Genomic DNA, 27,540 nt, shown 5'->3' with positions numbered 1-27,540 from the left:
TTATACAGCAGACTTGTTGATAATGTAATTTGACTGTTCTGAGTATTGGGGGTTCCTCTCCCAGCCTTGTCGAATTCGTGTGAGAGGTTTGTCTAGACAAGGAAATATCAGCACAAATTTGATAACCAGTACAGTGCACGGAATGATGAGGGAGAGCATATAGGCGTTTGGAAGATACCATCTGTACGATGACGGGCTCAGGAACCACTTTCCACCATAAACCATCGTGTGTGCAGTGCACAAAACAAGGGTCAGATATCCCAGTTTGGACTAGGGGAGAACAAAGGAAAGAAAGAAAGAAGTGGAGGTTAAAACAGTAAATTAAACCAGAACAAATTCAATTTACAGGACACGTTAAGCTTTGTGGAATGTGCCAACTTTGGGACTAATTGAGGACTTCTGAAATGAAATTATTTTATATAATATAAAGGGTCTTATTGTTTTTAAATAAAGATTAATTCAAATGGATCTAGGTGAAACACACCACTTTGTTTTTTTTTCTCCAACATCAATCCTGATAGTTTTTGCTAGCTCACACATACTGCCTAGTGGTTGTCGTATTTGTGAAAATGCAGAGAAAATGCTGAAATTCAGTGGAGAGATCCAAGCTTTTATATGCTGTAGTGCTAATCCATCCAGAACTACCATACTGTGCAAGTTTTTGGCCTTGATAAAACATTCATTGATAGTAATTTCCCCTTCCCTTGCCTGCCCTCCCCTGCCAGCCCAGCTCCTGCAGAGGCACGGCAGCTTACACCAAGCTTCCTTCGAACGGGGGGCTGAGATTGTAGTGTTACCAAGGGCAGCCTGTTTATAGGCACAGCAGTTCTTAGAGTCTGCAGAAATTGCAGATTCTTTTTAGATGCTGGGCACTGAGAGCATCTGAGTTATAAAGTCAATTTTCTGACCCATTTTAACGGAATTATCATGTGAACCAACAAAATTAGCCCAATAAATGGCTAAAATATTTTGTGACTTAGTGTAAGTGTGGAATTTGGTAATTCCACAGTGTTAATTTTCTGTTTGTCATTTAGGAGCACACGTCTTCCCAATTTTCTCTTGTTAATGCAGTAATCCCAGTTGTACCATAAGCAGCTATCAGAGAATTTGTGTTTTTTTACAGGTGAGCAGTCGGGCACCCTGATGAACACACATTTTTTTTTTTACACTGTGTGATGGCGGATAGTGCACACATTCACGTTTGGAGATACTAATGGAGGAAAGCCTTAAGTCTCTAGTAAACCTGCCTGTGGTCATAATTTATAAGGGAAGAAGGTTTTTTAGAATAAGTCTTTTTCTTACCTGCACAAATCGAAATTCTCTCCAGTTGACATTGTTGCTGACTGAAGGCAAGGAAGTTATTCCCAGAAGAACAAATAAAAAAAATCCTAAAATCCCCAAAGCCAAATAAGAGTCACTAAGCCAGGCATTAGTGGTGTCGAGTGGTTCTGTTTTATTGTTCAATGCCTGAAGAAAAGACCGGGTATATCTTAGTGATAACAGTTTTAGGATCAATATGGAGAAAGAATATGCTTTAAGGTAACTAGGAGATAAATGTTATACATTCACTCTCTGAAAATTATTGGAGACTTACTTTGAATGCCTACTCAAAAAGAAGAAGAGGCGTTATATTACATACAGGTTCCATGTACCTGTAATTGTGGTGCATGTTTTATACTGCTGTAGACCTACCGTTGTGGAGAGGTATGTGATCCTTTGTTGTTAAATAAGGTCAGAAAGTCAAAATATGTGCCATTTTAAACATCAAATATGTGCCATTCTGAAAGGTATATGAAGAAATAGGAAAATATGTTTCTTTAAATTACTCTTAAAAGTTTACATTTTTCCTGCTTATTTTATTAATATGTAAACTATCTAGGAGGAAGATTGAGGCTAGAAATCCCGACAACTCAACATAATATCAACAAACTTTGGATATCCCAATGGTTAAAAGGATCACAGAAAACAAGAAAAATAATCATATTGTAAAGAACTTTAGACTGTCCACGTGAATTTTTGAAGCTCAAGATAGAAGGTAGTATTTGTAACAGAGCCAGAAGAAAGGAAGACATAGAGCAGGGAGCAAAACTTACCTGGGAGACGGTTTGACTGCTGATTCTCCATCTTACAAAGGATCGAATTGGGATAACAAGAGTGTACAAAACGTGCAGAGAAGCAAATGCCAAGGCTACCAGTCCGAGTTGTTTCCTACACAGCATCCATTTGTCCAGCCAGTCTGGGAAACGGCGGTATTTGGTACCTCTGTATAACTGAATAATTGCAGCAAGTACACCAGGAAGATACACCAGGGCGAGAAGGATGAGTGCCAATATAGGGCAGATACGATTTGTAATTGAAATTGCAATAAAAAATGAGTAGTCTTTGTTTTCGTAAACATAAGGGTAAATTACATCACGAATCAAACAGTAGAAGAAGAAGAATGCGATTAGGCCAAGGGACAAAAGGATGGGAAACTTCCACATTGGAAAGAGCTGCAGAGGGTAGTTTTCTATTTCCTGAGCAGCCAAGAGAGATCCCTGATCTAATGGAGTGAGACCCAGTGCACGAACAATATCCATCACCATTTGTTTAGCTTCCATGTCATCTCCACAGACAAACACCTGCAACCAAACACAAACAGAACTGTTATTTAGACAGACTTTTGTGACATCCTCTACTGCCGTCCTGCCTGGGTATGGACGATGAGCACAAGCTTCCTAGGCTACTTGTTGGCTTCCCTGCTGGCCTTCATTTATAGGCAAAAAGTAGCCTCTTGGTACTTTCTTGGTGAAAAGGTCCAAGAACTAAGAATATGAGTCTTTCTTTTGGGGAAGGAGATTGTTTCAGGTGGTAAAATTTTTTATCTGAAAAGAGCAATGTATAACACGCTTAGTACAAGTCTTTGCCTAGACGACTTGGCGTATTCTTTGGAAGACCTGCAAGCAGTTTGTAAGAACAAGATTTTGTAGAAATAAATAACAGAAAATTTTTCAGTTGCTGCTACATTGGTCCAAAAGGACTCCAGAGAACTGGGGACGGAGATTTTTAAAACATGATTGCCCTATCACAAAAGTAAATATTATTTCTTTCCAAGTCTAGTAAAATAGTGAAGAAACCACCTTTTCTGTAAGTATGCAAGACAATACTCCTTTTGGAACTGGGAGAAAAGGGGCAATTTCTGCTCTTGTTGATGTGCTGAAGGCTTGTAGAGCCTAGGCTTGGAAGTTCTTGGGTCTTTAATTTATCCAAAACCATTTATCTGGCAGCAGAAAGCAAAGGTAGCAATGGTTTGAGTAGCTGGCTGAAACCGTGTGTTGTACAAGAGCACTATCCCTCAGAGCGGCAGAAAACAGGGTAATAATAAATGATTTGTCTTCAAGTAAGCTGTTGTGTGGCTTCCTATGACCAGCTCTGTGCTCGCTGGCCCGTGGTTAAGGAGCGGGTTAAAATGGTTTTCACACACTGTTGTTGTGTTAAACTTCTGTGGTGATGGATTCTGATTTATTAATTTGTTCACCTTCCAGCTCATTTCTGTTGCCCATACTCGTTCTATTGCCCCATCTATTGCCCCCTTGCCTCCCTCTTTTTGCTCTCTTCATTTTATTCTTGCTTTGATATATTCCTCCTATCTCCTTTCTGTTTAACTTTTCAGTCCTGGTGAATGACTGATGCAGCCCTCATTTCCTCGTGATTTGCTCTCTCTTTTTCTGTCTCTGCTGTCTTTCTTTCCTTGCTTCTCTAGTGTCTCTGAACACCTTGCCAAGTTCAGAGGCAAGCTACTGATATTCCTTGTCATGCCATATTACAAACCAATAGTAAATTTTAGCTCACATTTAATTTGAAATGGACAATTATAGTGAAAATTCCATCTCAACCCTCTCTGATTCATATGTCCCCTGTGTGTTTTGTCTAGCTGTTAAGAAGCCATAGGATATATAACTCTGTGATGTAGGAATCCCCCGTTGCTCAGTCTTACCTGCCGGCTCGCATCCAGGGTGCCCGACTGCAAGGCCCAGGCTGACACGGTGTTAAAGGCTTTCACAACCTTCGCGCCGGGCACCAGCTGAGCAAGATACTCTGCGTTGGACTCGGGATACTGGTTTATTTTTAAGTTGTTGCTGATGTCCACCAAGACTTTTCCACGGAGGATTTCTGCTAGTGGTATAAGGAAGTTGTAATGCTGCCTCTGGATTGCTATGATGATGATGGCAGCTTTCTGCGCTGCCTCTGCATGGCTCAACACCTCTGCCTCCTTGGGAATTAGGCTGGATGTCTGTGTGCTCCGGCTTCCAAACACCACGGGGTAGCCAGACTGAATCAATTTATGCCCCAGAGCTCTTCCAAAATCTCCAGTTCCAAATATGCACACTGTCTCTCTTTTGTTAGAAGTGTTAGGAGCCAAAGCCATTATGTTGGAAGAATTTTTATTCATCTGTTAAAAAAAAAAATAAAATAGGAACAAACTAAGCAAAACATCAGTCTTTTGACAATGAAAGGTTAGCATCCACTCTGGCTATACAAAACAAATATCTGAGAGTTTTCTTGCCACTTAATATGCTTCCTGCACACTATTCTGAATACACACTCTCAGAAGATTTCTGTACAGTTTTTAAAAACAGTTCTGGATATTCACCTCTCCATCTCTTACAGCACCCTCTTTTCCATCCATTTTATGGATATTAACATTCCGCTGAATTGTTGCAGTTTTCCGCTCTCAAAAGGAAAGCAGGAGGAAAGGATACAGGAGCACAGAGAGCAAGGCTTGCACGCATTTCAGAGTAATTTCTGCTTTCTTATGCTATAGAAGAACATTGAAGAGGCGTGTGTTTCTAATCAGATTAGAACCTGGGAGGTCTTTTGTAAGATACTGGAAGAAGAGATATTATAAAAGATAGCTACAAATCTATCTGTTGTCCACAGTACTTCCTTAGTACGAGTAGTCAGTGCCAGTTTGTTTTATTATTGTTCTTCAATTTCCTGAAGAATGTCCTGTGAAGCATTTGAACAGCAGAATTGAAATATTTCATGTTGAACATTTATTTCTGATATTTATATATTACTCATAATGAAATTCTCTTTGAGGTTTTTATCTGTCCTCCTTTATCACTGTACCTGGAAGCTTCAAAGTCTTTAATGTATTATCCATGCCATAGCAGTACGTACGCTCTGTACTTGCAGAGTGAGACCCATGATACAAATACAGAATCAAAAGGGTCTGCTCCAAAGGTCTCCCAGTAGGCCCACATGCTGTTGTTCTCTCTCTGCAAAAGGTGAACTCAGACCAGAAAACCTAAGGCTTGAAGGGAGACTGCCAACAGGAGATCTTGAGAGACCCCTCTGTTGGACCGGACAGTAATTTAGTACTTAGACCAGTCATTTAATTCGCAGGATATCTGATTCAAGCCTTTCCCTGCCTCACAGGTGACTGTCTTAAATAAAGCTGTGGGAATAACCAATTTTCCAATTTGCAGGAAAGAAATGCATGGAATGGTTAGCTAGATTCAAAACAATTGCTTTGCTATTCCTGTGTATTAACCCTGTGCTTACATTCTTCTGTGAAGCACCGCTCAGTATGAAACTGCCTTTTAAAATGACTGAGATTATACTCTTCACTTTATTCTATATTTTATAGACAGCCAGAACAGTTTTTGCTTTTTAAAACTCTAGCATAATTTTAAATCGTTTGGCTCAAAACTTGCGATTGTTTGGTGAATAAAAAAATCAAGCCTGCACTTCCCCCTACCCTGCCGTGACCTGGCGTTAAGGGCCATGGCTCAGGGATGCACAAATTTTTTTGGCCTGTGCTGTAGGGTATAAGCTTCACTAGCAAGATAGGCAGAGAAATGCTTATTCTGAGAAGTGTATGGGAAGATTCTTGGCTTCAACTAGCTCTGTATGTAGCTAGCTAGCCCCCAGTTGGCACCAGCGCCTGCGCAGTGCTGTTCTAGTTGGGAGCACAGGAAGGACATGGACCTGTTGGAACGGGTCCAGAGGAGGGCCACAAGGATGATCCAAGGGCTGGAGCACCTCTCCTATGAAGACAGGCTGGGAGAGTTGGGGTTGTTCAGCGTGGAGAAGAGAAGGCTCCAGGGAGACCTTACAGCAGCCTTCCAGTATCTAAAGGAAGCTTATAGGAGAGATGGGGAGGGACTCTTTATCAGGGAGTGGAGCAATAGGACGAGGGGTAATGGTTTTAAACGGAAAGAGGGTAGATTTAGATGAGATGTTAGGAAGAAATTCTTCACTGTGAGGGTGGTGAGGTACTGGAACAGATTGCCCAAAGTTGTGGATGCCCCATCCCTGGAAGTGTTCAAGGCCAGGCTGGATGGGGCTTTGAGCAGCCTGGTCTAGTGGGAGATGTCCCTGCCCATGGCGGGGGGCTTGGAACTAGATGATCTTGAAGGTCCCTTCCAACCCAAACCATTCTATGATTCTTGCAATGAGCTGTGTGAGACCTGGGACTTAGAGACCTGCCAAGGGAGTTTGCTTCAGGTCATTAGGCGAAGGCAATGAGTCAGGCAGAGAAGGGCCCGAGGGTCTGTGTGCTTGTGGCCTGTTTGGCTCGTGCAGGTCCCACGGGAGGCTTTGCAGCCCAGCAGGGTGTTAATTCCAGCTCTCCTGAAGCTGCAGTCCCAGCTGCCCAACTGGGCTCTGTGTACTTCGTCAAGTAACACACTGAGCATGAAAATAGATTCTCAAAGGGACCCATCTGAATGTCTTGCATATTTGTGCGCTCTGACACATGCATACAAATGCAAAGTCCTTTGACATATTTAAAAATCATTCTCTGAGGGTTTTATTAATGTCCCACAAGGCTCTAATGTGACTAAAGCTATAAAATTCCTTTTTGGGGATAGTCTGCATTTCAAAAAGAACATAAGAATTGCATATATAATATTAATAAATGGTCCAACTCAGTACCCAGTAAGACTCAACTTTCCTTTCTTAATTTTTCCTTTTAACAAAGTAGCTTGTATCTAAAATGAAAAGTAAAACTTATTTGTAACATACATGTCCAGTTGAAAACTTCTGGTTTTGCCCTCGAGAAATCATTAAGTTATTGCTGAGCGAACTATGAAAATCATTCTCCTCTCTGAAAAAAAAACAAACCTCAAATGGATGTTATCAGGTAATGTATTTGTTAGATTGGTTAAAGTTATGTTTTGTTTGAGCTTATGAAAGAAATGGATTCACCAGCAAGAAATAAGTGCTTCCGTTGTTCACTAATGCTGAACATCTCATTTGCTAGTGAACACTGAACTCGCCTTGCCAGAAAAGAGATAAAGAGGGAGATGAAAAGGAAAATTAATGTAAGGAACATTCTTTTTTTTTCAAATTACAGTTTCTCAGAGCACTATCTAAGATGTAAAGGGACTCGTAAAAGACAGTGAATATTATTGCATAGAAAGCTGAAGAGCATTAATGCTGCCTTTAATGCTGGTGGTCTAATTTATCTTAATACCATGAGAATTTGCTTGAATAAAGTAAGCAGAATTTACCTTTTCTTTTTAAGAATTACTTAATAGGGATGCCCATAGCTGTTATAATGTTTCAAGTTATATATCAGAAATAAACTGGTCACCAGTGAATTTTTTAACAAATTCAGTGTATTGAAAAACTGATATTAAATTAATAGTGCATCTGCTACCTCTGAAAATCACATATAAAACAAGGCAAGTTTGCATTTAAATCCCAGGCCTTCTGGACCATGCCTCCTTCTAACAAAGAGGGAAATTAAATACATTTTTTCCATTGAATCCTTTTTTCCTTCCTTCCAGCATGCCTTTGTGCCAGCTGGCTGTTGTTGCACTACGAGAAGGTTGTTGGCTTTGCAGTGAACTTCTGGAGGTTAATTCAGGCAATAGGTTATGGGCACATAGACCGTGCATAGATAAATTCTGGCTTTGCTGTGTGTATTTGAACAAAATGCAGCCTCTGATGGCAACCAGGTGGGTGTAAAGTCAAAATAAGGAAAACGGCCTCCCAGAGTCCGCGACAGTGATAGCTGCAATGCGAGAAGATATTCATTTTCTATAGGACAAGGTGTTTTATTGTCGTACATCAGTGCGAAGGATGTGAAGCAGAAGTACATCACAGGGAACACAGGGCCAGTCTGGTGTCCAGGGGGTCTCAGTAAGCAACCGATGGCCGTGGGGGTCTGCTCTGTGCCCGTGGGTTACGCTGGGCGCTCTCAAAGTGCCAGAAAGCAGAAATACCAGCAAACAAACATGCGGTACTCATTACCTCTTGTTTTATATATGTAGCCATATACTATCTGAGAAAAAGCCATAGAGATTTGTATCCATACATAATATTTTTGCTCATATCCATCCCTCTTAATATTAAAGCACTAGTGATGCCTTTTGTTATTTGAAAGATAATCCATGTAAGCTTCTGTAATGTTTAACCGTGTTGTTTCTCTTCTGCATTGTTGCTTGCTGTATTCTTATACAGTGAATTATCCTATTTTAAGGAAAATGCTGGTAATCTTTGAGCTGATTACCTCTTCGTCAGTAATGATAAAGGGTGGCACTGAAAGAAGAAAAGAAGGTAACTGTGCAAGACTCTTGTTTCTACCCACTACATAAACAGCAGGGGAGCTGAATGAAGGTACAATGTTTTGTTCAGCAATTATATGTAAATACTTTGGTTATGTAGGAATTTGAATGAAGACAGGCACATTGCCTTGCACATGGGAAAAAGGAAGGATTTCCTAGCAGAAGCAATGCCGCAGATGAAGTACAGTGCCGAAAGTGGAAAGGCAAAGATGGGACTGAGACGTAGACTGGGATGGATAATGGAAAGATCAGAAAGATGCAACGTGAAATGGCAGATGGGAGATCAGTGGAATGATTCAAAAGGTAGAAAGACAAGATGAAAGGAGAAGGAAATAGTAATTTTACCATTTACATTTGAAAAAGAAGCAAAACAAATAACTCTGGTAGTGTTCTCATGACATTATCTAGTCCATCTCCCTCCCTAAGGCAGGATGAACTATGTCTAAACGAAGATGCTTGTCTAACCTGTTTGTAAAACCTTCCTGTGCCGTGGATCCTGAAGTCTTCCTCGCTTACTGCTTTCTCCCATACCTTTAGGCAGATTTTCCTATGTCTAATCTATATCGCCTCCTCCGCAGTAGACACAGGTGTCAATTTATCCCCCTTCTCTTTGCAGCAGCCTTTGTTGGACATGAAAGCTGTTACCATTTTACCCTTTTCTTCTCTAGATAAAACACCCCTAGATCATTCCCTGCAACTCATGCTTCTGAGAGTGATGATTTTTCTCATGGCTTTCTTCTGATCTTTCTAGGCTAAATTGCTCCAACTGTTAATTAAATATGGTGCTAAAACTGAACGCAGTACTCTTGCTGAGATCTTACCAGATAGAAAAGGATTGCTTCACTTGCCTCGCAGACAACACATCATCCCACTGTCACATTTGTCTTATTCACAGCTGATTCACCTTGTGATGCATTGAGGCTATGAGTTCTTTAACAAGTAATGTGTGGCAACAGGAACCAAGATGTGGAGTGAAACAGCTGATGCTGAGCACATGGTGTTCACACTATCCACGTGTCAGAGCTTTCCACCTTGGGCTAACTTTGGTCTGGTACCACAGCCTGAGTGCCCATTAGCAGCTGCAGTGCATCGGGGTGCACCTAAAGCACGTCTTCTGGCTCAGCTTTCGTGGAAAGGAACCTAGTTTCATGTGCTTCAAGAGCTCTCTGTGGTGTAAAGCAAAGCTCGGTAAGTGGTGATCTGCTTCTATCTACATCTGATCGGAACTGAAATACTGAGGTAAATGCATCCTGTTACACCCAGTCCTTTAATTGGACTGCTCCCATGCCAATTGCTCCATCCTTGACTTCTGTGTTTTTTTCTGACTCAGAGCTCTATCGTGCACTTGTCCCTGTTGAATAGCACCATATTTTTTCAAACTGTAGCTTCAATTCGTCAAGATCATTTTGATTTCTAAGCCTGTCCTCTAATGTGCTTGCAGCCCTTTTCGGCTTTGTCAGATTGTCAGCTTTAATAAGCATAGTGCCTATTCCGGCATCTACACCATTTAACGAAATTCTGGAACAGGACTTTTGCCAGGAGAGACCCTCTGTATATCTGCAGTAAATGTAGATCAACTGAGAGACTGAAAATGATAGTTCTGCAGAACTTTACCTTATATTAGTTTAACCTAGGCTACATTTTCCTAGTATGTTTTTGAAAATCTTCTCTAACATTTACCATACTAAAAACTTCACCCGTGTCAAGTTGTATAGCCTCTGTGATTCCCAATCCCTTTTATCCTGTCATAAGAGGAAATGAAGTTGGTTTGAAATGATTTGTTCTTGATTAATCCATGTGCCTATAACCCGTTTCTTTCTTATCTTCTATTTGCTCCCTCTGTTTGAGAATTGTACTTAAATGGATTGGGCCATAATTCTGCATCTCATCTTTCTTCTTACATTTTAAGATAGCTGTTATTCTTGCCTTTCCAGTCGTTCGAAACTTTACCTCTTCCACACAGTTCTTAAATATAGTTATTTATGGCTGTGGAAATGCTTCAGCTATCTCCTGCACAATGTGAGGTGAATTCTCTCATTCCTCACTGATCTCAGGTCATTTAACTCACCTAAGCACAGCGTAATCTCTTTCTTCTGTCATCTAGCTGGAATTTTCAGCTCTTTGCCACTTTGCTATCACTGTTGACCCTTCTAGCGAAGAAAGAGCGAAATAGGCATTGCAGAGTTGGCTTTCACTAGTCAATAGCTTTCTTTCCATTGAGTGGTGGATCAATGCTCTTCTTGATTTTCCTTTAACATTTTATGTTTATACAGGAAACTTCTTGTTATTCTAGACGTACCTTACTAATTACATTTCTTTTTGTGCTGTGGCTTTTTAAATCTTATCAACATACTAGTACTATTCTTCTGCACTTGTCCATAGATTTTGGTTTATGCATGCTTTTTGAGTTTGAAGTCTCTGAGGAACTCACAGCTCCAGCCACATGGCTGTCTTACTGCAGACCCTCCTCTGCATTGCAAACTTTATGTTTCTGCTTTTAACATAGTTTCTTTAATGAGCTGTCAAACCTTTGGACCTCATTTTCCTCTCAGATTGTACTTCTGATGGAACATCATCTTCCCACCTTCAGAATTTGGTATAATCTTTTTAATATTCTGCTAGATGGATGAGTCAATTTTTGAGCACTTGATCTTATCTGGTGGCCTGTGGTGGCTCCCAGCCATTACAAAACCTCTGTATTTTCCCCTCTATAATTTTCCAAGGCCTTTGACTAAGTCTGTGTTCTTTTGTCTCTTGATTCAGGGCAAAATTGTAGAAGATGAAGCAGGATATGAGTAGTATGAGAAGACAAATCATGGAATCATGGAATCATGGAATCTTCAGAGTTGGAAGGGACCTCTAGAGATCATCTAGTCCAACTCCCCTGCTAGAGCAGGATTGCCTAAACCACATCCCTCAGGGCTGCATCCAGGCGAGTCTTGAAAATCTCCAGAGAAGGGGACTCCACAACCTCCCTGGGCAGCCTGTTCCAGTGCTCTGCCACCCTCACTGTAAAGAAGTTTTTCCATGTATTTGAACGGAACTTCCTATGTTCTAGCTTGTGCCCATTGCCCCTTGTCCTGTCGCTGGGAACCATTGAAAAGAGCCTGGCTCCGTCCTCCTTAAACCCACCCTTTAGGTACTTGTAAACATTAATCAGGTCCCCCCTCAACCTTCTCTTCTCCAGGCTAAAGAGTCCCAGCTCTTTCAGCCTTTCCTCATAAGGGAGGTGCTCCAGTCCCGTAACCATCTTGGTTGCCCTTCGCTGGACTCGCTCCAGTAGTTCCCTGTCCCTCTTGAACTGGGGAGCCCAAAACTGGACACAGTACTCCAGTTGTGGCCTCACCAGTGCAGAGTAGAGGGGGAGAATGACCTCCCTCGACCTACTGGCCACAGTCTTCCCTATGCAGCCCAGGATGCCATTGGCCTTCTTGGCGACAAGGGCACACTGCTGGCTCATGGATAATTTGCTGTCTACCAGGACCCCCAGGTCCTTCTCCTCAGAGCTGCTTCCCAGCATGTCCGCCCCTAACATATACTGGTGTTTGGCATTCTTCCTTCCCAGGTGCAGGACCCTACACTTGCTTTTGTTGAACCTCATTAGGTTCTTCTCTGCCCAGCTCTCCAGCCTGTCCAGGTCACGCTGGATGGCAGCACGGCCCTCTGGAGTGTCGGCCACCCCTCCCAGCTTGGTATCATCAGCAAACTTGCTGAGGATACACTCTGTCCCCTCATCTAGGTCATTAATGAATATATTGAACAAAATTGGTCCAAGTATTGACCCCTGAGGGACACCACTCGTTACAGGCCTCCAACTGGACTCTGTGCCGCTGATCACAACCCTCTGGGTTCTGTCACTCAGCCAGCTCTCGATCCACCTCACTGTCACCTCGTCTAGCCCATACTTCCTCAGCTTCCTAATGAGGATGTTATGGGAGACAGTGTCAAAAGCCTTGCTAAGGTCAAGGTAGATGACATCTACGGCTCTCCCCTCATCCAGCCAACCCGTTATAACATCATAGAAAGCTATCAGATTGGTCAGGCATGATTTGCCCTTGGTAAATCCATGCTGACCACTTCCAATAACTTCCTGTTCCTCTATGTGTTTGGAGACGACATCCAGAATGAGTCGCTCCATTACCTTCCCAGGGACAGAGGTGAGACTAACCGGCCTGTAGTTCCCTGGGTCCTCCTTCTTGCCTTTTTTGAAGATTGGAGTGACGTTAGCCTTCCTCCAGTCCTCAGGCACCTCTCCTGTTCCCCATGTCTTCTCAAAGACGATGGAGAGTGGTCTAGCGATAACATCTGCCAGCTCTCTCAGCACTCGCGGGTGCATCCCATCAGGGCCCATGGATTTATGAATGTCCAGCTTGGCCAAGTGGACTCTGACCCGGTCCTCCTCAACTAAGGGAAAATCTTCCTCTCTCCAGACCTTCCCCCTTGCCTCCAGGGTATGGGATGTGTGAGGGACGGCTTTATCAGTGAAGACCGAGGAAAAGAAGGCATTCAGTAACTCTGCCTTCTCTGTGTCTTCCACCACTAGGGCACCCGTCTCATTCATCAGTGGACCTATATTTTCCCTAGTTTTCCTTTTTCTGTTGATATACTGGAAAAATCTCTTCTTGTTGTCTTTAACCGCAGTGGCCAAGCTGAGTTCTGATTGAGCTTTGGCCCTTCTAATCTTCCCCCTGCATAGCTTTGTTATATCTTGATAATCCTCATAAGTTGCTAAGCCCCTTTTCCAGAGAATGTAAGCCTTCCTTTTTTTCCTGAGGTCCAGCCAAAGCTCTCTATTTAGCCAGGCTGGCCTTCTTCCCCGTCGCCTCGTCTTTCGGGACATGGGGATGGCCTTCACCTGTGCTTCTAAGAGCACCTGCTTGAAGTATGACCAGCTTTCCTGGGCACCTTTGCTCTTCAAAACTGCCTCCCAAGGGACACTCTCAACCATGCTCCTAAACAGGCTAAAGTCTGCACTTCGGAAATCCAAGGTGGCAGTTTTGCTGGCTCCCCGCCTCCCTTCACCAAGAATTGAAAACTCTATCATTTCATGGTCACTCTGCCCAAGATGACCTCCAACCTTTACATCCCCCACAAGACCTTCTCTGTTAACAAACAGTAGGTCCTGTAGGGCACTTCCCCTAGTAGGTTCCTTCACCAGCTGTGTTAGGAAGTTGTCTTCCACACACTCCAGGAACCTCCGGGACTGTTCCCTCTCTGCTGTGTAGTATTCCCAGCGGACATCCGGGAAGTTGAAATCCCCCACAAGAACAAGGGCAGATGATCGCGAGACCTCTGCCAGCCGCTTATAGAATACTTCATCGGTTTCTACATCCTGATTAGGGGGTCTATAACAAACTCCCATCACGATATCTGCCTTGTTGGCCTTCCCCTTGATTTTTATCCATACACACTCAACACTGTCATTCACAGTGTTGAGTTCCAGACATTCAAAACCGCCCCTAACATAGAGGGCCACCCCACCACCTCTCTTCCCTTGCCTATCCCTTCTGAAAAGCTGGTAGCCATCAATTACAGCACTCCACTTGTGTGTGTCTTCCCACCACGTTTCCGTGATGGCAACCACATCATAGTTTCCCTGCTGCACGATGGCCTCTAGCTCGTCCTGCTTATTCCCCATGCTGCGTGCATTAGTGTAGATGCACTTCAGTTGGGTTAATTGTCCTACCACTTTCTTGGGGGGACAGGCCCTGATTTGCACCTGATCATTCTCGGACACTACTGTAGTTACCAAATTATCACTACTCCTTGTGTCTATGCTGCCACACAATTCACTATCCCCCACCATCGCTGATACAGGCTGCAAGACCTTGCTATCACTTATACCCATGAGCACTGCTATGTTGCTCCTAGGCACCACTTTTGTGATCCTGGTTTCATCCCCATCCCCCATCAAACCTAGTTTAAAGCCTTATGGATAAGCCCTGTTAATTCTTGTCCCAGTCTCTTTCTTCCCCTTCGGGTTAGGCTTCCCCCGCCTGATGCCAGCGTGCCTGGTTTCCTGTAGATCAGCCCATGTTCAAAAAAGCCAAAGTCCTGCCGGACGCACCAGTCGCGGAGCCAGGAGTTAATTTGCTGGCTCCTCCTATTTATCCCCTCGTCTACCCCTGCAAATGGTGGGATAGAGGAGAACACTATTTGTGAATGGCCAAAGCATTGCTGGGAGTTTGATCCATAGCCATGTAAAAGAAAGGTTTATGAGTAGAGTAAGAAGAGAGTTAATGGCCAGCACAGCTGTGACCCAGGTAGGCTATGGTGTTGTCTACTGAGGAGCTAGTCTCAAGGTTTGTAACACTGATCCGTTTATCATCTTTTTTTTCTTTTTTCTTTTTGAGCTCATTTTAAAAATCATAATCCCAAAGGTAGTCATAAAGTTTACGTGCAGAACAAATATTATGGGAGCGTAACTTTTTAAAAGTGAAGTATCAAAGGCCCTCTTCCTAAGTAAACTAAATATTTTGAGTGCTATTTCCTTGTAAATATCAGCAGGGACTCTTGTTACACTGTGCAAATAATAAACAGTGCAAGGCATGAGAATGGCCTTTCTGGAGCAGCTTGCCATTGTTTTAGTACAACATTCTGAAGGCAAATAAAGGTCCTAACATAATACATCTGGCCGATTATATAGCATGCTGGGGGAAGATTCATCTGCATTAATTCATATACAGCTATACATGAGTCATGACAGCAGTATTGACTGCATATTCCAGTGATTCATGTAATAGAATATCAGTACGAACAGTCTGTTTGCTAGGTTCACCTTTCCAGAAAAAGCTTGTTCCTCCAGATTTCAAAAGGGTTATTTCTCTATAGCGATGGGGAGACGCTTGGGTTTACACTTCGGAGCTTATTAAATGTAGTCCATTGCACAGCTGAACTCTGGTAGTATCCTGCTGCATAAAGAAGTTAATTCTTCCCTCAGGTTCCCTACCCTTTGGTGTTTAACTCTGCTTGTTCTGTAGTGAAACCGGCACATCTGGGATAAGTGGTTTGGGTTTAGACTATGCCCTCCTGTAGACCTCATTTTAAGCTGCTGACATGACTTCTTACATCTCACCTTAACTCCACTGCTCTTTTAACACAGAGGATTTGTCTGTTTCTGTTTCCTTTTTTTCCCCCAAATCTCTCATCATTACAGCAAGGATCAGCTGAACTGTCTCACACAGCATCCACATATATAAGTCCTCGAGCCTCTGCTAAACGTCTTTTTCAGCCAAAGCTCTGTATCTCTCTGGTCAGGAAGCACCTGAAAACACGCAGTTCCCTACAAGAACTTGTTTACATGGTTTGAACCACACGGGCAGGGCTGAGCACATTGCAACTCATTTCACCAACAGAGATTCAGAGCGTGTCTCTTCCAAGATGCTTTGAAACCATACTCTCACCACCATGACAGACAGAAAGGCCATCACGCTGTCAGAGTTGACATGATTACATGTCTTAATCCTGCTGGGCATCTGTGAGCTGATCTTGAGTTGGCATTTATGAATGAACTGCTGAAAATAAGCCCTTTGGAGGTGTCCTGCGTCCTGCAGACCTTCCTCATACCTCTTTGAACAGACTGAACAGGTTCAATCAGGTTTGCTTCCCCAAAGCCTCCGTGTACCCCAGATCCTTCCCTACCTGATCAACCTACATCTTTCTCAGTCATGGGTGGGCTGCACTTGTGGTAGCCATGGTGCTTTGGCACCGTGCTAATGGCACGTACTCGTGCTGGTGGCAATGAAGAACGGGTTGTAACCAAGAGTGTCAAAGGCAGTGGAATTGCCTGGGTTTTGTCTTTTTTTTTTTTTTTTTTTTTTTTTTATATATATATATCCAGTCTCCTTTTTCATTGTTTCCTTCAAATCCTTGAATACCTGTGGCGGGGCATGGTGAACTTCAACCAAATAAGTAAATGAGTATGTATTTTTGTTTGGTATTAAACTTTTTTGGTTGGTAATTTTTAGTTTCCCATGCTGTCAAGTTCTTAAAAATTAAACAATTTCTTTCAGGAATAGAGTTAATTCTCATTATTGTCTTAGCTGTTTATTGCATGTACTGACAAGCAGAAGCCACCCCTGGCTGTTTTTTTTTGTTTTGGTTTGATTTGGGTTTTTTTTGTAAATGAGAATCCAGCTTTGTCTTGCAAACAATGATGAAAAGGTGTGTATTAGATAAATACCCTAATACACTAAAATGATATATAGTAGCCCATTAAATATAGTAGAGACAGAGAGTGATTACTACTTCATTTCTTACATATATAGTACTGCAGCTTTGCAAGTATCTTTATAAGGTATTTCACACATGCATAATTTTCAGTAATCCTGGTGTAGCTTGGAAAACAGGTGAAATGCGATTTAAAAAGGCTCCTCAGAAAGGCATGTACACTACTCTGAGGCAATCTCGTTTACTTAAAATTTCATTTTACCATTCCCACAGAGAGAGAAAGAACATGCTCTGTAACAAATACTGTTTGTTATAAGCTGGCAGTTGTAGAACCAAATCTGCCCTAAATTATAAATTGCGTTTTCTGTTGCTTGATACACCTAAAACTGAAATGCATGTGGCTAAACTACTCTCCCATGATTAATCCAGTACTGAAACACATAAAGGAAATAGCAGAATAGCTCCTAACACACGAATTACAACAAATTATTCATGAATTTTCTTTCAAGCACATGAATATCTGCTATTCTTCTCAGCAGAAAATCCTGGGCTCCAAGTTTTGACAAAGCTGATAGAAAATAATTGTTTGAGACAATAAATCCTCCTAGAAGAGGACATTGCGTTTCCCACATCTTCACTTTTTATCAGGAGAACACTAAAGCTGCCTAAAGGCTCTTCAAATTGATGAAGTATAGGCCTAAATAGATGTGCTTAATGTTGTCTAAATCATAGCAAAGCACTGAGAGAACTGGAAATCTCGCCACCTCCAACTGCTCCCATAAACACATAAGACCCAGCAATAACTTGAGTAATTCTCTCAGTCTTTTCAGGGCTGCTGTACTCTTCTGAGGTGTGTAGGTATTAAGCTTTAATCCAGCCTAGTCAACTGCAAGGACAGTGAAAATATTTCATAAAACACCTGAAGGTGAGCAAGGGTGAGAAGGCGAGACAGACCTGCCTACAGCACAGGGAGCACCGGATTTATCCCAGTTGGCCCAGGAGAAGTCCTGAGACCCTGAAAGACACGTTTTCAGATCTACGGCGCATGGAGAAGCACCTCCTGGATTCCTGCTGAGTCTTCCCCTCACTGTGAAGCTCTTCTTCTGAGCATCTTTTATCTGACATTTAGAGACATTAACAAATAGCTCTGTCTCACAAAGAAATAACACTAGAAATAATGAAGCCTGGCTTCCTAGGGGTTTGTGTTTCTTGGCTGATTACAAGCGCTGATTGAAGCTCTTTCCAATCACAAGAGATGGCTCCTATAACATTTCTTCTTATGTGGATTTTTAGGTCTTTTAAATGTATATAGTCACAGTACAGTCTTTTGTTTTTCAGGACTCTTCCGTGGGGTCTTCAGCTGCCTTTTTTCATGCAACATAATGAAAACAGAGCCCTCTCTCCACCTGGTATACTTGTTTGAAATCATCACTAAAAAAATGACTGAGGAACAGACATAAACATACATGCACTCATATACCTCTGCATGATCAGAAAAATCTCGCTTCCTACAGAAATCAGGCTAAAATAATGGACACCCTGGAAAATCCATGACATGCACACACCCACATGCATATCCGTACCACCAAAAGAGAAGGAAACGAGTGAGAAATGGCTCTTCAGTTGTGACCCTATGTCATTGTGGTTTGTCGAAAGGCCCAGAGGACGAGGCAGGGGTGTTATTTGGGACGTTTTTACTGATAGCCTATCAGTACCGAGACTGGAATTAGTTGGCATTACACTAGCAACCAACTAAAACTAGACCTTCAGAGCGCTAAAAATGTAAGAGTTCAAGCCACGTATTTATTACGAGCTCTAGGAGTGTGTGACAAGCCTGACTCTTTTCCCATTTATGCTAATGGAATTATTGATTTGCTTTTGGACCAGGCTGGCACAAGCGGGAAGAAAATGAAGCCCAGTTGCTTCATAACACCCGTGATAAAATCAAAGGCGAGGTGGCTGCTGCGGCGCAGTGACGATGTTCTTGGCTGTCTTATGCTCTTAGAAATCTGAGGAGTGGGAGGGAGAGTACGATGAAAGATGTAAGAAAAAGGAGCATGAATATGAAGTTTTCTTGCCAAAACAAATATATGTGGATTTGCAACATGTCTGGAACGGGGCCAAGCAGATTTTACAGAAAGTTCATTAATCCTTGTTCTTGCTTACACAAGCCCATACACTAAAATGCTGTTATAAAAAACTGTGTAAAGACATGCAATTTAACAGCGGGTAACTTTATCAGCTCCCTTATTCACTTAGTATGAAGCACATTAAATGTATTTACTTGCTCCTTTTTGTTTCCTTCCTTTCTTTTGCATGGACTTGAACATTTTCCTCTCCTACTTGACTGCAGTCAAGTGGCATCTGCAGAGACACGCCTGCCTTGAGGACAAAATGAACACTGATATTTTCAGAAATAAGAAATTATGTTCCTCACAAAAAAAAAAAAAAAAAAAAAGAGATAGTTTTAAATGCTGTTGCATTTTTCATCAAGGAAAAATTCTTACCAGGCAATCTTTTAAAAACTAGTTCTCTCTCAAGATGGAAGAAATTCCCCTTCTTACTGAGCCAATGATATCAGGAGTCTTTAAGCAACAACCTTAAGCTACAGGCTTTGAAAATTAACTGCTGAGAAGCCTGAATTTAAAAACATGCTTTTAAAATAAAATAAAAAAATACAGAGATTCATCAAAAATTTGCAGAACTTTTGAGGGCAGCATCCTATACCGAGAAACTGGAAAAATCTAGCTGGTTTTTTTTGTTTTTTTTTTTTTAGCAAAGCTCCCTTTGGTTCAGCTCAGGTTTTGCAGATGCTGGAGCTGCTGGTGGTAATTCCCTGGGACGGGTGTGCGCAGCAGTGGGTCGTTACCTCGTCTCCTAGCCTAGGACCTGGTACAAATGAAACTTCTCTGCCAGGGAGCTACTCTTCTTAGAGCACAGCATTGCTACTGAGATGCTTGTAGTGCAGCCAGCCGTCTCCTGTGCCATGGTCCTCTGCACAGGGGCAGAGGAAACCTTCCACAGGGTCTCTCATAAATCTCTGCTGCCTGAGCCCTCTTACGCAGAGGCTGCCACCTTCAGAGAGGGGGCACTCTGGTTTCTGTCTTCTACTTTCTCCTGGGTCTCAGTCAAGGCCACTGGGTATCTCTTCTTCCTACCCCTGAGAAATATGTGGGGTCAAGGCAGAAGTTACGCTCTTGGTTCTGCACATCAAGACCATGCAATAACAAGAAAGGAGAGTGCCAGGCCCTGTCTATGTAATTGGAGTGAAGGAACATGGGACATGATATGGAGCAGAGACAAATAAGAAGCTGATGTGCTCTTACTAAACTTAGCGGAAGAGGAAAGAAGAAGGTGCCAGGAGGTACGAAACAAAACGCCATGCTGCTTTTGTAATTGCCTAATTGGACAAAATAATTCCCTCCTGCAGGGTGACCCTCTCTTGCGGCTCCAGCAAGGAAATGCAATACAAAATGAGGAACTGGGTTTTCTGAATAAGCCCATTGTCTATATTGCATTACCATTTTATGCTATTACAATTATTGCATAATTACCCACTTGTGAGTACTCGTGTCTTTTTACATATTTCCTGCTCTCACAGCCCTTGTAGCATGGGACCACCCCAGAGAAATCCTTTGTCAAACATTCCTGTGCTCTAATGATGTCAGAAAGTGTTTTGCTCTTTGGCAATCAACCTCTCCACTAAATTTCTTAGCACTTAAGGCTTGTTTATCCACAGGCCTACAGAAACTTGCTGACATAGTTTGTATCACTAATGTATTGATGACAGGCAGCAGTAAAACACTTTGATCCCAGTCCTCAGGTGCTGTAACTTGTCTGAGGTGGATGGCTGAGCCGCTTCCACCATTGATCAAGCAGTTTGTAGCAGATTATTATAATTAAGCACCTTTGAAGTGCCAAGTTATATGAAGCTCTGGTGCAGTTCAGGTTGTAGAATTCAAACAAAATTTATTAATATTCTCATTTTTATGGGACATCATGCTGTTTATGGAAATGGTTTTTCTGCACATTCAGATCTGTCCTGGTGAGGCTGCTCCACTTGGAAAAAGCACACGGAGGGAAATCACCCAGAGCTGAGAACCTCTCCTCGCTCCTGATTTAATCTTAAACTTACATTTTCCTAAGCAAGTCACGGGATCTGCATCTCCCATTGGAGGTTTAGACCTAGCCTTGTCACCGAACCAGGGTGATCTGCGTCACTTTGCCAGCGGGACACACAAAGCAGCTCAGCCGAGCATGAGAAGAGTAGTCCTGAGCCAGGTAGCCTGAAACTGTGCTGCCAGCACACTGCCACCACCAAGTTTAGACCATTCCTCCAATATTCCCACCAGGAGGGGATCACCTCGACAGTTTAGTAAAGTAAAAGAAATAGCTTGAAGCCACCTTTGCAATTGCGTCTCCAGGGCTGTACTCTGTAGTCACTATGAAGTTGGGAGGCAGCTTCGCCAGTCTCTAATTAATGCTTTTGCTGGCAGCTATTCCTGCTCCTCCTCCGTTTCCAAGAAGCACCGATATAACCAGCTCTTGCTGGAGCTGCCACCCACTGCCCGCCGGAGCACCCTGCCCAAACCGCGGCAGCAGCACAGAAAATGCTCCAGGAGGACATTTGAGAGCGTACCCATTTCTCACAGCCCCGTCGACAACATCCAGTAAGTGAATTTACTATTTCATTAGCCGTGCTCTCACTTCTCATACGTGTTGGAGAAATTTTGAAAAAGAATAGAGCATGTGGGTCTAAATAGTGATGTCAAAAGAGGAAAAAAAAGACCCCAATTTTTTGTTTTAGAGGAAGCAGGGTCAACCCCCCCCCATATCTGAACTGCAATAAGCATCTGTAAAGGTGACATTCAAATACCTGTCCCTACCTTTTCTTCCCCAAAACCAGCTTTCAAAACACAAAGTCAATATATTTAAATCTAAATAGAAAAGAATTAAATCTAAATAGAGTAAAAATGAAGTCAAAAACCATCAACATCTATAAAATGTCCCACAGAAAATAAAATGTTTAAAATGTTGCAGTTCCGCTCTGCTAGCACTGTAACTAAGAATAGAGTGGGAGAAACGGTTGGCTCAAATCTTGAAGTTACCAAATAAACAGGTTTAAATAAAAACAGACTGGGAAGCAGTGAGGGAGGCCTTAAAATATGCAGATTTTAATTACTCTCCCTGAAATCCTCGGCTGCTGTCTGTATTTTTGAGGGACTGTGTTTGTAGGGAGGAAAAGGTGGTTCTGAGCACCCAGAGGCCACGGTAGGCACATTGCTGGGGTTTTTACTTTGGAGTAGCTCTGGTCTGGTCCTGTGAGTTTAATTGCCATTAGCGGTGGGATTGTTTCACCCAAGAGCAACCAAGGCTGTACATCCCCAGCCTGCTCTGCGATGCGAAACACGGCAGGGTACATGGTGGAGGGCAGCAGATGCTGTTCCCAAGTAAGCTCCTGCTCTGAAATAAAACACTCATGCAGGCAAAACACTTCATTAATAATTTCTCAACACAAAGTAGACCCCTTATCCGGTTATCTTTTCTGCCTGCAACTAAGAGAAGTAATTTAAAAACATGCCATCTGCCTAAAATTGTACAAATATGAAAAATGCTTAATATGCTTGTATAAGAAAATTCCAATATGGAGGAAGAAAGTACAGAAATGATTGATTTCTCGATGACTACTGGAATATTTTGGCGTGTCATTACACTACTACTTCATGCTAGTCTAAATCATTGTTATTAACAAATCTAGGAGCTTCAGGAAGGCCGCATCTAAAAAAGAATTTTTATCTTCCACTAATTGCATCGTATTATAAAGTCTCAACAGTATTGAAAAAATTGGCCCATAGTCTGAGTGACAGTTTGTGTTTGCAGATTTAGAGGAGATATGAAATTTTCCTATATCAAAGTTGAAGAACAGTTCTGACAGCTGCAAATGTTCTCTGAATTAATAATGTGGAGCTGGTATAAGACAATATTTAAGAAAAATCCATTTCTTTCTGCAGCATTGAAGCCCCTTGCTTATAAAATATTAAACAGGATTAAAATTGGTATGCTGCCTGAATGAGAAGAGAAAACATGAAATCCACATATGAATCCAGAGGTGAAAAGAATCATTAGTTCCAACTGTTATTAGTGATAACTTATGATTTTGGGTCAATCAAACACACTTGAAGTACCTGCACTTGCTACTAAAGTTCAAGCCAGAGCTTTGGCTCTGGCTTAGGAAAGAAAATCTGCTTTCTAGCTTCATCATATAAAACCCACTGACCAATCCTTATTTGCAGAAGCTTTCTGCACTTCTTTAACTATAACAAACACCTCTGGAAGATTAAATAAACTTATCTATGTAAGCTCTCTGAATACCAACTGACTAATACAAAGTTCTAGTTTGTCCTGACTTTACAGATACAAATCCTTTCCCGTGTCTCAGTGCTTCCTTACATCGGCCCTTAGTGACTAGTAGGTTGTATAATGTCAATACAGAACCAGGAGACCTGCCCTGGCTTTGTATTTTTCTTGTCTAGCAGGGAGAAAGTCTGGGGTAAAATTTTATGAGGAGACTCAAAAACTTAAATCCAGGCCCACCCAAACGTCTCAGGTTGATAGTTTAGCCATTCTGTTCCCCATTCCCACCTGCGGAAGTGAGAAAACCTGTGGCTCGTCTGTGTCAAACTCACCTGTGCACTCAACCTTCTGCAGTCCCCCCCGGGCAAGCCAGTGCTTTCCCAGCTGGTGAGATGCTCTTTGTGATGGAGCAGGAGAGATTTCAAGAGCTGCAGAGAGGTCCTGTTGCCCAGAGCAGAGTGCAGGAACCCCGACAGCCTTGCTGGCATTTATCTAGTGGAAGCCACGGGTGAGTGCATGGGGAGGGTGAGACGAGGGGATGTTGCAAGCCTTGTCTGTCTGCCTGCATGGGGTGAAAGAACTTCCCATCAAAGTCTCAGGGAAAGTCCCAGCCCTTGTATTTACAGCTGAGGTGAAGCTGTGGTTGCTTTTGTCATGCTGGCACTGACTTGCCCCTTGGCTATCAGCCAGAGCTAAGGTTTGGCTGTGTTTCCCAACTCTTGGAAGGCTACCTTGAGAATTGCAGAAGGCAAGAATGTTGTAGAAGCACAACAACTATTTGCCTGGAAGGAGAGCTGCTTTTTTTTTGTGTCACAGCTCTCCTGTGCCATTCCAGCTGTGGGTAGGGACAGTAAGAATGCCCCATCGGGATGTAAAGGAATTTGGCATGGGGATGGCTGAAAGTACCCGATCTCTGAGATTCTCTAGATATTCTTGGCAGCTACAGGTGTCCGGTGGAGCCAGAGCCTGTGGTGGATACATATTGAGAAATGAGTCTTTAAGGGATAAGCCTCTGGGAGGATGCAAACCTCTTGATGTTACACATCTGTTTGGAATGAGACATGATTCAAAACAGATGCCTTGAGCATCAAGAGATCACTGAACTGGATCATAGTCCAGATCGGAGAAAGGGGCTAAGAGAGCTCACTAGCACTGAGATTTTATAAGAAGTTGGGAAAATGAATTGAAGGGGATTTAAATAATATTGCACTCTAGATCTGCAAGCAATGTCTGCCAGTAAAGAGGAAGAAGTTAAAAAAATATACTTTTTATATCTGCTTGTTTTTGGAAGACTTACTGGAAACTAACTAGGAAAACACACTATAAAAAGGAGAAGGCATAGAGAACATCGAACATAGAAGTAAGCTTTAAAAATAAGAAAGGACAAGAAAAGTTCCATTCAGAACAATCTGACTGCACTAGGGCTGAAGAAACTATATTTTAGAGCTTTAGTTCTACAGAAAAGATCAGACCATGTCTGAGACTTAGGGCAGGAACAGCCCGTGCCACTTGTGCCCTGTGACAAAGAGCACAAGCCAGTGTGATGCCTGAACCACTGGAAAAGATCCAGGAACTGAAGAAGGTGATATCACTTTGGAAGAGCTTGCGAGAGTCAGCAAGGTGTGCATGGCATGGGCAAAGCGAATGACCTGGCTTAGAATTTCCTACAGCAGCAAAGGACACCGAGTCAGTGGAGGTATCTGTGGTTAAACAGTGTAGTATTCATTATCAGCTGCTTTTCAGCTGACCCATCAACTCGCATGCTGCCAAAAATACTGTTATTACACTTAAAACTAAAACCTGCAGGGAGTGGAAAGGAGGACGTTTGACTTGCAGAGCTTAAAAACACAAGGCTAACCCTACAGAAGATATACGAGGAATAAATGTAGATTCATAATAGATGGAAAATAAAGGCTAGTGCTACGCCCCTCAGAGCATCAAGGTGATCTAAGCATTTAGATCCTGTGTAAGAACAAAAAAGTGGAGAAAGAATTTGAAGCCATTTCCCAGTGGAACGATACCTCATGAATATTAAATAATGCAGGAAAGGTAGGAAAATTGTCCAACAATTCTTGCACCTGTGCGAGCCCTTCATGTTGTAAGGCCATGCTTTAAGAAGGAGCTGGATACATTCATTACTTTTGGATGACTGGAGGAACTAACAGAGTAGTTCTTATATTTATAGAAAAGATGGATGAAACCCCTTGATTGTCCGTAGGTAGACCTGAAGAAACAAAATGTGTCTGTTAGACTACCAAGTGGAGATATGGTCAGTGACAAATACCACTCTGTCTTTAGTACATCACAGGGCTCCTGGCGGGTGTTCGTATTAGGAAAAACAAAAGAAAAGGTTTTTTTGAACTTCCATGAAACCTTTGTGAGCTGCACTGTTTTCTCAGTTGTCTGTTTAGGCTGCGTTTGGCACCTGAGGAAAAACGTGATAAATTTTTCATGCCTTTCAGGTTAGTAAGATTTATACAGATGACATTTAGATCTGATGAAAAACACTGGCTCAGAGCAGCCGTGGAAAGAAACTGTGCTTCTGGGCTGAAGCTGGACAAACAACACTGTAAATGCCATGTAACACAAATAATAACATCGTTGAAGAAAAGTTAGCATAAACCCCAAGTAAATCACCAGAAAATATTCAGCGATGTGTGTTCTCCAACAATGTTTGGGTGCTGGATTGTAAAGAGAAACATTTACCCAATATAACTTCTTGAGAGTGCCGTCCTGATGATCTCAGATGTAATTATTGAAAAAATTGTGAAATAGAAGGCATTAATTAGACTTTTCAGACCTGAGAGTAAATAATCCATGGAGGATTTTGGGGCATATGTTGCTGTAGTCCTTTTAAACAGTGTGGAAACCCCAAGTGATCACAGTAGTTTATGAGTTAACAAAACTTAGGTATGAATATACTCAGATAAAAAAAAAAAAAGATTTAATCTTAGTCACGGAAATAAGCAAACCCATACATTTTTATTTACTGAAGGCCAGTGCTATTTGAAACTGATTATAAATCATAAGGAATTACCAAACAGAGCCTGGCCAATGGTTATTTTTCATTATTTTTTCAGTTATGGAGTGTGACTTGCAGCTTTGATATAACCTTGAAATTGCAAGCAGAATTTCCAGAGCATTTGACAATGGAACCAAATCCAGAGAGATATTTGTACATCACTCTTATTGCAACAATAGTTACTGAGGCTGAGATGCTTCAGAAAACAATTCCTATCATGAATGCAAGATTAAATTTAACTTGAAAACATGAGAGTGGTGAACTTGACAGTACTACTGGGAAAGATCTTCCAAAGCATATATGCGGATAGTTTCAGGATTCAAATGTATAAGGAAAAGGTCAGGGACATCTTGTAGATGAGCCTCAGCTGAGCAGTTGTGTTTAGAAAGAGAATAAGGCGCGTCCTATGTAGCGTGGCCATGGTGAAGGCTGTCTCTAGTAAAAGAGTTTACAGAAAAATGGGAAAAAACCTGAATCGTGAAAGGATGTGCTTATTTGCGTTTCCTGTGTATTTGTGTTCCAAACCATTAGTTTCCTTTTCCTGAGATAGCTTTACTATCCATTACCTTAGTATTTGCCCCAGGCAAGAATTCAGAAAACTGTAGTGCGTATCACTTTTATTTTTGTTGACCTAGCATACCTGACAATAGGCAACTGTTCAGCAAACACAAGCTTAAGCAGGGAATTATGCTTTTAGAGAGGTTTTGTCCAGTCCGTCTTGCTCCGTCCAATAAAGCAACGGAAAAAGGAATCAAAATGCCACGCAGAAATACAGACCGGGGTGAATTGAGCCCGGGTAGGTGTCCTCTGAGGACCCGGGAGCTGCTGGTGCTTCATGAGCTGTGCAATACTGAGGCAGGAAAACCAGCCCCAGCGTGGAATGAGCCCCGGGCCAGGGTGTCAGAGCAGTCGCAGGGGCAGGCAGGGCTGCTCTGTCCTTGCCCTCCAGGGAAGGGTGCTGGTGATCGGCCTGTTAGTCCTGTCCCTGCCGTGTCCTGCTGCAGCAGCCTCCACCCCTGCTGCAACCCTGGCCAGGCTCGGGAGGGGAGCGTGGGGCTGCTTCTGGTTGCACAGGTCCAGGGTTGGCATCCAGGTCCTCCTGGCCCTGGAGGAGGAAGGGCAGGGCCACACACACAGCTGGGTCCAAACCTCCCTCCACCAGGTCCTGCAGGTGCTCTCCTTGGAGCAGATAGTCCGGCATAGGGAATACCAATAGGCTCTTTCCTCCATAACTGCCAACGGCTTTGCTGCAACTGCAACCCTCTACCCTCCCCTGCAGAAATCTGCCTTTGAGAGAGTTCTCTGGGCTGCTGGTCTTCTCCCAGGACCTCCATCAGATCTGGGATGGGAAGCAACCAGGAGTCCTGCAGCCACAAAGAGGTAGGAGCTCCTTGCCACCCCTTCTGCACAGCCTCCACCTCCATGTGCAGGTGGCAA

General features: G+C 42.6%; 1 protein-coding gene across 1 annotated transcript; it reads right to left on the bottom strand.

Annotated features, from left to right (window-relative positions):
* Window positions 1-23,518, bottom strand: STEAP4 (STEAP4 metalloreductase). Its single transcript, XM_054191974.1, has 5 exons — window positions 23,414-23,518; window positions 3,977-4,432; window positions 2,094-2,621; window positions 1,303-1,467; window positions 1-270 (listed from the first exon to the last, which is right to left on the bottom strand). The coding sequence occupies exons 2-5, from the start codon at window positions 4,430-4,432 to the stop codon at window positions 1-3; spliced, it is 1,419 nt and encodes a 472-aa protein (XP_054047949.1). The 5' UTR covers window positions 23,414-23,518.
* Between the last annotated feature and the right edge of the window lie 4,022 nt (window positions 23,519-27,540).

Source organism: Rissa tridactyla, chromosome 2 (assembly GCF_028500815.1).
Source record: "Rissa tridactyla isolate bRisTri1 chromosome 2, bRisTri1.patW.cur.20221130, whole genome shotgun sequence".
NCBI lineage: Eukaryota > Metazoa > Chordata > Aves > Charadriiformes > Laridae > Rissa > Rissa tridactyla.
The sequence above is the reverse complement of the archived record's forward strand: the minus strand, read 5'-3'. Positions and strand labels throughout refer to the sequence as shown.

Bases quoted from the DNA above. Each gene is read 5' to 3' on its own strand.
- STEAP4 (XM_054191974.1), bottom strand. From the start codon at position 4,432: ATGAATAAAAATTCTTCCAACATAATGGCTTTGGCTCCTAACACTTCT. The intron at 2,622-3,976 runs GTAAGACTGAGC...GTTTGGTTGCAG, and splicing joins CCCTGGATGCGAGCCGGCAG to GTGTTTGTCTGTGGAGATGA. The intron at 271-1,302 runs GTAAGAAAAAGA...GTTCTCCCCTAG, and splicing joins GAGAATTTCGATTTGTGCAG to TCCAAACTGGGATATCTGAC.